Source organism: Lottia gigantea, assembly GCF_000327385.1.
Source record: "Lottia gigantea unplaced genomic scaffold LOTGIsca_47, whole genome shotgun sequence".
Taxonomy (NCBI): domain Eukaryota; kingdom Metazoa; phylum Mollusca; class Gastropoda; family Lottiidae; genus Lottia; species Lottia gigantea.
In genome coordinates, this window is record NW_008709640.1 from 61,769 (window position 1) to 73,934 (window position 12,166).

Here is a 12,166-nt window from a genome sequence, read left to right on the forward strand (position 1 = left end):
GTTTTGGAGACTGCGGTGTCTGAGTGCCACTTCGAGAAGGTTGAAAGTATAAATGACTCTGAAAGGAATGACATACAAGCCAATCAGATGAAATTCTCCCAGAAACAATCTGAAGATACTAAAAACATTGGCAGAAAGTCTGTCTGACTCAAGAAAACTTAGTTGATTCTTCAGATCAATCACAAAAGAAATGAACAGTAACAAAACAGAAGTCAAAAAAAAAAATCAACAAATTTGTTAGTTGAACAATATAACTGATGATGATATTTGAAAATGTAGAAAAGTAGTGTCACACATTCCTAAGTCTACTATAACTGATACGCATAAAAAAAATCTCTCCCGTTCAAATGATTGTTTGACCTTAACCTTTACTTCCATATAGAAACATAAATTTCATAGAAACTTAACAACAAAGAAATGATGATGTCTTGAAAATTTTAGAAAAAAAGAATCACACATAAAATAGTTTTCTTTTATTTTAATTGATAGTCACATTTATAGAGTTAAATATTAGGTAGGGGAAGCTACTCCAATTTGCAAGTCATCTGGAAGTAACCATTAAGGAGTCCCTGGCTATATATAGGTGATTTCGATTTTCTAGTTAAGATATGTGTGAGGTAATATTTGACCCTGTTTGATCAAGTCTGACCCTCTCTATTTGGAGAGTCAAACACAAAGAAACATGGCCTCAAGGAATGCCTATTTATGGTTAAAAGTACCACCATATTGCCTTAACTTGACCAGATCAATATGCACACTGATGATAAAAAGGTCCTTTCTCCATTAGCTTTACCTAGACCACAGAGGTTCAATCGAAATCACCCAAAAATAACCCTGTTCAAATGGAAACGAAAAAATATGTAATGATATGTTAAAAGCACTGTCAAACAATCATTTGTACAGACATGATGAGAAGTAAAACTGGTATCATACCTTTAATCACACCATAACACACTTAATACTTAATACACAACTTGCTGTTAGTAAACATGCCTGGATCTATGTATTTATTAAGGTTTGTCTGTAGCTAATAACTATGAACACAGCAGATGATACCAAAAATAATATGGTTGAGGTCGCGTTGGTAATAAAAATGTCATATATTCCATAGAAGTTTGTATGTGTGATATAATTTTGTTGAACACTTTCTTGATTATTTTTATTCAAACAACACAAATGATTACGAATGCTAGCAATTTAGTTCATGATCACCCTTTTTGGAACACCTAATGTCGCTGTGCAACTGTGTTTGTCAGCTAAGCATATACTTAAAATAATTAAAATAGAACCACAAAGCATGGCACATCAAATATGAAGTTGATTACGTGATTCAGGTTTTTATTTAGGTTATTTAAAGAGGCAAACCACACTCATGCTATTAATAGCTTTTTCTAGAGTCTATAGTAAAAAATGCTGTTTATGTGTTGGAATATTTTACTAGCTTTTATAAGATTTCCTTCACATGGAATGTTTTGGAGGTGAATTCATTGTTTAATCAATGAAATATATCAATTTCAGATCTTTCAAATGAGTGTGAATTGTATTCAAATTAAGATGTGTGTATACCATACATTCGTAAGATGGAAAAAACTGAAGTTAACCCTGATCATAATATATTGTGTATATTCTAATTAAATAATACATTAAGAGAACATTTTAAGCACATCTGATAGAAATTATCTGTGAAATTACCAAGATAAACTGGAAGTGACAATGTGACCTATTATATGAAATTATGTACAAGGTAGGGTCATTTTTCTGATGTTTCTTCTTCAAATTATTGCAAGGGATTACAATTGCATTCTAACCACTATCATGCCAAAAATTCGGTTATTTCTCAATTTCAATGCTGAACAGCAAGCAATCATTGTCCATGCTATGATGTATATATTTGAACTTCAGATGGATATAATAAACAAGTCTTACCTTAGCTGAATCTTTGAGATGGTGCATGGCTGGATCATGTGCATCTTTTCCTGATGCATTTTTGGTTGCACTAATCAAATCAGATAAGGCAGACGCCACATCCTTGACTGCATTTATCAATAACACCTAAAAATATGATACTTCATTTAATATTTTTTACTCTACTGCTTGCCATATGTTCATCCCTCCATGGTCAGATGTATTATTAACCTCCAACTGGACTAATTGCATAAAAATGGCAAGTACAAGGGTTAACTGAATTCATCAAAAAATAATTACCTGAGCTTCAGGTTGTTCTGAACCAAGAGAACCAGCTCCAAATTTAACAACATCAGCTAGTCTAGTGATAGTTTTAACAGCTTGTTGGGCAGCAGATGCTAGTTGTTCTTGGTTAGAAGCAGCACCAGCTACTAATGTTTTAGTATCTTCTACTAATGCCTTGGCTGTCTTTAATATACTCTCTCTGTAAAACAAAATCATTGTAATAAACTGAGAGGTTTGATAGCAGTTTTGGCAACCACCATAACAATTTTTTTATCTTTGAATGAACAAGGCAAATGGCCATGAAGTTGGGCAAGAAAATAATTGTCCTAACTTAAAAGCGTGCACTCAGTATATAACAAGTAATGTTTTCTTAAAAATGACCTCTGTCCTAATACATATATTAATTTACACAATAAACATTAAAGGAATACCAAAAGTCGGCTATGTAGCAATTTATAGTTTTGTTTTCTCAGTTTCATGAGAAGTCACCTTTTAAAACAACTTTCCACAAAACAGTTTAGCACACAGAACTCAACAGGTCATTAAAACTGAAAATTTCCATAGTTTGCATTGCTGTCAAATGTTATACATAAATAAGATGGCGACTTGAGGGTAATATCTCTACATACCTATGATCAGCAAAAGATTCATCTCCTTCAGGATTGAGTGTACCGGCTGTAGCAAACATAATAGTTGTATCCAAGTCACCAATAATACCACTAACAGTACTACTAGCATTGATACAGGCCTGGGTACCACGAGAACCAGCTTGTAAGGCAGCCAGAATAAATGACACCTATAAAAAAAGGATGTGAAAGATGTTAAAGTAGGAAATAATCACCAAATAACATGATTTACTGCAGAAGTCTTCTTCTACTCATATAGCTTATAAGGCTTGAAAGAATCTTTTTAAATCTCGCAACAGCAGATAGTGTTTTTTGCCGTTTACAATACCATAATCCTAACTCATGAAAGGACTACAGATGACCACTGTTCAAAGGGAAAGTTACCTTTTCTGAGATCGATCTAGCATGATCTGATAGATCTTTCTGTGCGTAGGTATCTGATGGGTTCATCTGTAAATTACCAGCATCTTGTACAATCTCTATTAAACTTTTACCTAAGTCTTGTACTGTTGATTGAATTCTATGAGATACCTACAAAATAAACACCAGATAATCAAAATACATCCTTTGATGGAGTCAATATAAATGATGATTTTGATTCTAATGAGGAATATCATTTGTTCTGATTTTGTCTTATCTTCTGAGTCTTGTGTCTCTTGTTAAAATTTATAAAAGACAATGAAATTTGATCAGATTTCAAACTTACATCAACATTAGTGGTAGAAGATACAGCACCTCTAGAATTACTAACTAACTGACTGTAATCTCTTGTCATTTGATTAGCTAGATGTCCTAATTCACTGACATCGGTAGTTGATTTACCAGTCTGGAAAATTAAAAAAAAAACATATATATAACCAATAACCATATATTTATTCAAAAGCTATTTGGCTACATCAAGATATTTTCACTTGCATACATAATTATCTCTTATTGAATTACAATGGAGATGTCATAGTGAAATATTGTAGTCTTACATTATCAAGATTTAATTGAAGTTGCTTCCCTTGGGAGAGTAGCTGAGATGCCTGAATCAAGATGGTAATCAGAAGACATAAAATATGTTTGAAATTACCGTTCTTTATAAGAGATATATCAATATTCCAAAGTAAGTTTTTTGATGATCTGAATAATAACTTACCATATCTTGTGCAGATCTAGCTATTTGTTTAGCTAGTCTCACCATTTCGGTTTGATAATCAACAAAGGATGCTTTCTCTCCTACTGCAACTCTCTCATCAATCTAGAAATAAGTTTTTCATGTTAGTATTTGCAAGACAATAACATTTGAATTAGAAAGACAATTAAAAGGCAGAATTGGGCCAATCTAATAGCAAGGGAAAATTGGGTTTCCAAGGGAGCAAATCCACCTTGATAATATATATAGAGGCTTCATCATTAAAATTCTTTCATTAAAAGAGAGCAGTTATATATTATAATTTAATTCTTCTGAATATCATTGAGAACATGACTATGATTAATTGAGAACATGACTATCATTGGCAACATAATATATAATAGTTACCTTGGCAATAGATTTTGATATACTATCAATCATGCTGGAAACAACCCCAGTTTGTGAGGCAGCTTCTTCCATAGTTTGTAATAAATCAATTAACACATCTTTCATATCATCAGCAGCATTGTCAATAGGTTGATGTGCATGTGTTGCCTATAATATAGATATGTATACACACATATGTTATATTCTACTTAAATGAATATCTGCAGGCTACAATATTAATTAGTGTGCACACCTTAATTAATCATTAGATGAAAAATAGTGTCTTATAAATGCTAAAAAAAATTACCTTTTGATTACCACCGCCTTCTTTAGAAGCATATAAAAATTGTAGAGCTGATTCTGCTACAGTCTTAGTTAAATCTAATATATTCATTTGTTGTTTAGAATTCAAATTCCTGGAGGCGGTTCCTATTGCACTGTAGGCTAGTGGTTCAAAATATGAGGCTATTGTGGTACTCTACAAAAAAAAATAACAAAAAATTAAAATAATAAAACAGAAACAAAAATGACAACTGAACTGAAAAAAAAGTACAAAGATATATAATAAAACAAGAAGGAACAGAGTTCAGAACACATGCTTTACATGTGCCGAAACATTAGTAGCTGTAGATTAAAATGGCAGAGAAAGATATAAATGGGCAAATTTGGAATGTGACATATCCTGTTCAAGTGCTGCCTATGCCAATGGCGTATACCAACAAGATGGCTAAATCCTTAGAATGATATAGATATAATTGTAACTTACAAGATGGCCAAGGTTTTCAGGTTCTCTCTTTGCAGCATTTCTAACAAAGTCTATCTTCTCCAATATCTCTCTTGCACTGTTTATCAATTGTTCTTGGAAGGCCTGAAACAAAGCGTTGAGTTGTATATAAAGAATATAATTTCAACTTAAAAATATAATACTGAATGGACTCAGAATAAAAGTTTCTTACTAGGTCAAACAGAAAAATTTATAGGTGATTTGAATACATAAATATAGCTAATAAAAGTTTAGTCTTTAAGAGTATAGGCACATTAAGATATTCTCACCTTCAGTGATTTTTCATTCTGTGGAGCTAAATTCTGACTGATAGCAGCTAATGAAGCTTGATCTAATTGTCGTATAACCTGATTAATCTTCTCAATACCATCATCACATTCTCTCTGACCTGGTGCAGATTCCCTAGAAGAGCAGACACAGTCATGCTAAAAATACTGGTACTTTGCAAACTTAGCTGATCAGCTTGTACAAGAAACAAGAGAACCCTTTCAGCCTCTTCTTTTAAGTACAATTACCATACTATATTCACAATTATATGGTATTCAAGAATGTAAAGAGTAATCAATTCTGAATATACTCTTCTGGAAGAATTTCAGTTGTCATTCTTGAATATTTCTCTAAAGAAAATATGCAAATTTATTCAAATATTATAATAAGAATCCCCATGATATTCAACGGTAACCATTAAAATTTGATGAGCTACTTACTTGATAGAACTAACTAATTGTTTGATAGAGTCTGATACAGATTTTGAATGATGTGAATACATTTGATATGTTGGTGGATCTTTAGGGTTAACAGCTAGTTGTTTAGCAGCTTGTAACATACTACTAGCACCATCAATCATTCCTTTACCAGCATGGGTGATAGGTTCTTGTGCTTGTCGTGCCTGAAATAATAAAAATAAATATCTGAAATCTTCTTCGTTAAGGTTTTCATATCACTTTTCTCTCCCGCTAAAATTCTGTCCAATAAAACATTGATTGAGTCACAATCAAATCTGTAACGTATCCGTTCCATCTGGATAAAAGTATCAAGTCCATTCTCGATTCTGTTTCATGAAGTATCAATTTTGTCAAGTATTACTTGAGTATCACATCCATCTCGATAAAGTATCACATCCATATAGATATGGTATCAAGTCTATCTCCATAAAGTATAAAACTTACTTTGGGGCTAATTTTTGCTGGTTTACTGGCAAATTCTGGTGAAGAAGCGAAAGTGGTTAATTCTTCTACTGCTTCAACTAAAGGTCGAGCAGCTTCTGCACATTTCTGACGGTTTTGGTCTGTAAAATCTTGGTCCAATGCCTAAAAAACAGTAAAACAACAATGTCAGGGTGATGTGACATCTAGCATGATCTTGTTACAAGATATCTTTCAGATATTTTTTGTCCTTAGGCTCTTAATATTACAAATTTTTTCAATTGTGGATGTTTTATTATACTGATTATGAATTAAAAGCAATACTTACTTTGATGGCTTTGACTAGATTAGCAGTGCTGTTAGCAACATCCTTTGCACTCTGTACAAAATGACGTTTCGCGACTGGATTGGAGGTTTTGGAGGAGGCAACTCTACATGCATTACATAAGGCAGACGTGTGTTTAGCGACAACTGTGGCAGCAGATAAAACCTGAAATTCGAATGACAAAATTAAGAAAATATCTTGGCTATTGTACTATATTTTAGTGCCCTGTGAAATTTAGTATTTTAAAAATGTGACGATGATAATGCTGTGATTTTTTACACCATGAATAAAATAAATATAACAAAATAAATCATGCTGAATTCTAATCAAATAAAAATAGTACATGCATCATGAATAACTGTATATCATGCAACTCGATGATTTGTGTTATGATAAACAAAATCATGATGTCTTTTTAAAGTATAACATTTCCGTTTCATTAAAGTTATTTGCATGTTAAGTTTTTGGTCAATACAAATTGTAGTGCAATATATATGATACACGTATAATAGGCCTGTATGTGATTCTAGTATTTTATCAATCTAACTAAAATTAGATTACAATTTCATTTCTTATTTTTATTCTCAAGTGTAATCTAACAAGTTTACTACAGTAGTCGCTTTCTAATGACAGCTTTGTTAACCAATCAAATCATGTAATGAAGGACATGCTTCTTTGCCACAATTTGTCATTGGAAGGAAGAAATAAGCCCTTAATTAAAGCCAGGATTGATTGAAAATACTGTCATTAGAGCGCAAATGTGATAGAAAACTTGCTAGATTACAAAGGAGACGATAAATATTAGGAATAAAAATAGAAATTATAAACTAATTATAAATATATTGGTATTTATTGTATTAGGAAGATAATATGGGATGTTATGCACATTTCATAAATGTATAGTCAAGTTTGGGAAGTAATGTATACAAAATACTTTGTTTTGATTCAAATACTACTTGATTTAGGCATTGTGCCATTCCAAAATATGGATAAATATTTTTACTGGACTATACATAACATGTTTCATTATTCCTTCAGCTCTAGCCTCTCATTTTTTAAATAAATCAAAATAGTCATATATCTTTATTTTCTGCAATTAATATTTTTCTTCACCCCTTGAAAACCATTTTAGGCCATTCGAGGGCTAGATTTTCTTGAATTTTTATGAAACATGCAGTGAATACAGTTCTGAACTACTATCATTGTGTATGTATTGTTTTCTGTTTATAAGAGGAAATTATTAAATATATAAAACACACAGTTAAATTATGGTTAACAAGTTAAAACATATAACATCACTCAAATAATGACTTTAATTCAAGCCAAACATGATCAGCATTATAAACAAGACAAAATATCTGAAAAACAATCTCATACAACATAGCAATCCATGACAAATGATTAAATTTCACTTGGCGCTTACTGTTTCTCTGGAAGTAATAAGGTTTAAAGGGACAACTGGCAGAGCTTGGAAGGGGTCAGGATTTATAATAATTATATCATTAAGTTTTCATATTTCAATACACTTTTATAAGAAAACAAAGTATGCTTAAATTGAAAAATATTAAATTCAAGATCCAATCAGAGCTTAGTTAAAATATAATAAAAGTACCTCACATTACACAGATATTACCAGCAAATTAATAGACAAAGTAACATTGAGCCTAAGCAAAATAAATCAGTGATCAATTCTCAAGACAAGACAGAAAGTGCTAAACATAGACCTATCTTTCAAATTATAATTAAAAAAAAAATATGTAGAAATAATCGGACAAGATATAAACAAAGGACTCGCTAAAAATTCTGCCATATTCGGCATGCAGTATCTTACCATTGACCTAACGGTCCAGGATTCGTAATACTTTACAAACAAAACAAAATACAAAAACAGGTTAGAAAGTAAACATAGATCAAATCTGAAGACAACCTCACAATTTTCATGTATTTATCTGCTTCCAAGTAAAATCTTGAATATTAAATTTTAGTGTTATTTGTTAAGTTATTAGGATGCACAATCAATTTTTATAAATCTTCAAGATTTTTGGTTATTATTAACGTGCAAAATTATTAGCATCCTTAGTTGGTTATATCATTAACTTAGCTTTTAGTTCTAATCTAAAACTAAGATATAATGCTTATAGAACATAAATATATGGGAATTATAAACTATATTAAAACCAGATAAGGGAGTGTTATACTTTGGAAATTTTATCATTATAATAGTTTATGCAGATAAATAGAAAATTGTCAGTTAAATGATTAAGTGGTTATCTTGTGGAACATTTAAACATACCTGCGCTTGGGCATTCACCTAAGTTTTAAATTTCAGATTTGTAAATGGATATATTTGTGGACATGCTAATACTTCAACTTTGGAATCAATGTCATCAAAATTGCCAACTCTTGCCATGTGACTTTTAAGAATTTTAAGAGCTCCGATTGGTTCATTCAAAGACTAGAATCAACCAACAAGATTTGTTACGCTACATTAATATTTTGACAATTAGCCTAACAGATCTTAGGAGATGCAGTAAACATAAAAATGTTTAAAAAATTTGCTTCCAAGATGAGTTTGAATACGGCAAAGAGATGGTCATTTTGACGACTAAAAACAAATATAGATTTTGTTCACTAATTTTTCATCAAAAATGCTAAATGTTTATTATAATGACACTCAAAACTAATTCCTTCAAACTGAGGGTCTAATTTAACTAATAATAAAATGGCATTTCAGTTAATAGTCATAGAAATGACACAAATAATCTTTATAGAAATCAAATTTTGATCTTAAATTCATGCCAATCCAACTTAGATAATTCCAATAACTATTCTATCATGCTATAAAGAGTGTAATATTTTCCTAAAATAAGGTCACACTCTGTTTTTTTTTAAAAATTGAAAAACTTGATCGCAATACCATTTGTATATATTAATTCCATTTGGGAAAATAAAAAACTCTCAAAATCAATGTTAAAAGCCCCAGTTAATAAACCAATTTTAAACATACCCCAAAATTTGATTCACCACTTGATAAAGCTCAATTCTAGCTGTCTGTATCACTTTTCAGAATTGAAATCTCACTTCCTGTTCCTTTACAATGAGAGAAAAATGTTCACGAAGGCCATTATCGTTATTCTCACAGGAGGTTTGATTGATATTATCATAATATCTGCATAATTGTAAAAGTAATGATTAAGGCCTGGAAGTGACAACAGACTTTCATTCTGTAAAGTGATACAGGCCATTACCAGCTGGTAAAGCAAATATTAACTCTATCCCTTTAAACTAAAGATAGCCCTTATCAATATAAAGCATAACCTAAAGCAATATAATAATGAAGGTTACCTGTTGTTGAGAACTGGCTGGATTGGTAAGGTTTTGACAAGCCATCTGTATAGCCTGATTAGCTCGTGAAAACTGGGACTGATCAACAATACCAGGTCTACCTGGTTCAGAGGCAGGGTCAGCTATTCCTACTAGATATGCAGCCTGCAATATTACAAATAATACCATTATAATATTTTCACACCTCCAGCAAAGATAAAACACACAATACATGAATGATTGAATGAATAAATGAAAAATAAACATGTGAATGAATAAATGAATGAATAAATGAATGATTCAAAATATCCATAATTCATCCTATCAGCATGCAAGTCAATCAACTTAATCCAGGGCAACAGAATTTCATCTGGCACAAACATTACACAACACAAATGATATCACTAGTCAGTACTCTCTTGAAATAAAACTACAACCCTCTTCATAATCTGAACTTTGAACCAGTAATTCTTTATTTAAAATAAGTCGATTTCAAAATTAAATTTTTACCTGAGCAGAAGCTTCAGTTAAGCCACAAACAGAATTAGCGAAATTTCTAACAGAGTCGCAGAAATCATCAATATCATTTCTTTTAGCATGGTTAGATATACCAGTCATAGCATCACCAAGTGCCTACAAAAACAGATTAATAAAACATTTACAATAATGTCAGGAATAATATTATATGACATTGGAATTACTTCCACAAATTTTAACTCATTCAGTGGCAATGCCAATGCCTGTAAATGACAATGCCAATAGATAAAAGTGACAATGCTAATGGATAAAAGCCAACAGATTATTTGACAATATTATCACAATTGTATAAACGAAGAAAAGAAAAAAAGAAAAAAATCAAGAACAATGTATATATCTTTCTGCCATTTGCAAAATATATCATTTAAGTTCAGTGCAGTATATCTTATAACAAATTGTGAGTTTTAGAACATAAATAATTGCAAAATCAGTGTATAACATAATATGATACTAGTGGATGATAATAATCTTGCAAATCACTGTTGGATAATAATTGATTTTTAAGCTGAAGGGGAAACAGAAGGAATTTGTTGTGAATTATTATCTTAATTGGAATTTCAACTTCCAATGAAACAACATTAAATTTTCAGAAAATTCGAACAAAAATTAAAAAAATTTTAGCATCTACAACTAGAAGCAATCATTTTTTGTATCTGAAACTCATTCCCCACCCCCTTTACTATTGACGTATCAAATAAATTAAGAAATGTATTTTAAAATCTTGAAAGAAAAATAGCCTAACTTTAAAGAAGAAGTGAAGAAAGGAAACAAAAACAAAGTGAATATTATTGTATATAAAGATAAAATAGAGAGAAATCATACATACATACACCTGAAAGATTGGCAAAATAAAAACAATATAAAAATATTCTACAAATAGTAAGATTTTCTGTCATTTGCCATTTAAAGCTGCACGTCTATTTCTGTGCCAAATGATTAAAAAGAACTAATTGAGAGAAGCCTATTTTTTACAACATATCTCACCTTTAAATGTCCATTTCCTTGGGTTTGCTAAATTAGTTCGGGTTTCATTAGTACAAAGAGTATAAACAGATAAATTTGGATCATAGTGTCCAATCTTAAGTTACGTATTAGTACCATTTACCAAATATTCTATTAGGGTACACTACAGTACCATTACTTATTGCTTCTACAGCATTTCAGAAATTGCAATATCAAGCTGATTTCGTGTCATGCCAGCACCCGATCTAAGTAGTAAGAGTCTCTCCTCTCCAGATTTTCTACTTGTGATAAATTCAGGTTTGTGTCAAGACGAACATGCAGTGAAATAACCATGGACTAACCTTTGAACGTTCCATAACACTTTCTAAACAATCGAAATATGTCTGATCACTGACTGGTTCATTAGGATTATCTAATACATTTCTCATCATCTAAAATACAATATTTACATTTTAACAATGAAACTGTTGGTTCCCAGTCTAAAAATTGGAGATTGGTTTTAAGATCATCTATCAAATTTACTTTGAATACTGGCAAAGCATGGCATTTAGACATCCAGAAGACTTGATGCCATTCTATGCCAGACATCCCTTCAGAGAATTGTCAATTCTATTGACATAAAAGTCAATCTTTTAATGCCCCATGATTCTATATCCGACGTTATCGAATTGTTTTTCTGGTTGAAATTCACTGAATATTTTCTGCGTTCATTTTTTCAATTTTTTTTCCATTTACATTTTCCTTTGAGGTGCCATCACACTATAGCCA

At 31.2% G+C, this 12,166-nt stretch overlaps 1 protein-coding gene across 1 annotated transcript in view; it reads right to left on the reverse strand.

Moving 5' to 3' along the window:
* LOTGIDRAFT_218488 (hypothetical protein) overlaps positions 1–12,166 on the reverse strand; it is a gene marked incomplete at its 5' end in the record, with an annotated part of 41,313 nt that overhangs the window by 10,996 nt on the left and 18,151 nt on the right. Inside the window, 16 exons of the mRNA XM_009061245.1 lie at positions 1,927–2,052; positions 2,206–2,389; positions 2,820–2,986; positions 3,201–3,347; positions 3,523–3,642; positions 3,958–4,059; positions 4,342–4,488; positions 4,628–4,798; positions 5,087–5,188; positions 5,374–5,506; positions 5,812–5,993; positions 6,274–6,414; positions 6,578–6,739; positions 9,920–10,063; positions 10,409–10,531; positions 11,740–11,829. Of these exons, the coding sequence (XP_009059493.1) occupies positions 1,927–2,052; positions 2,206–2,389; positions 2,820–2,986; positions 3,201–3,347; positions 3,523–3,642; positions 3,958–4,059; positions 4,342–4,488; positions 4,628–4,798; positions 5,087–5,188; positions 5,374–5,506; positions 5,812–5,993; positions 6,274–6,414; positions 6,578–6,739; positions 9,920–10,063; positions 10,409–10,531; positions 11,740–11,829 (2,241 nt within the window). The remainder of the gene's footprint in view (positions 1–1,926; positions 2,053–2,205; positions 2,390–2,819; positions 2,987–3,200; positions 3,348–3,522; positions 3,643–3,957; positions 4,060–4,341; positions 4,489–4,627; positions 4,799–5,086; positions 5,189–5,373; positions 5,507–5,811; positions 5,994–6,273; positions 6,415–6,577; positions 6,740–9,919; positions 10,064–10,408; positions 10,532–11,739; positions 11,830–12,166) is intronic.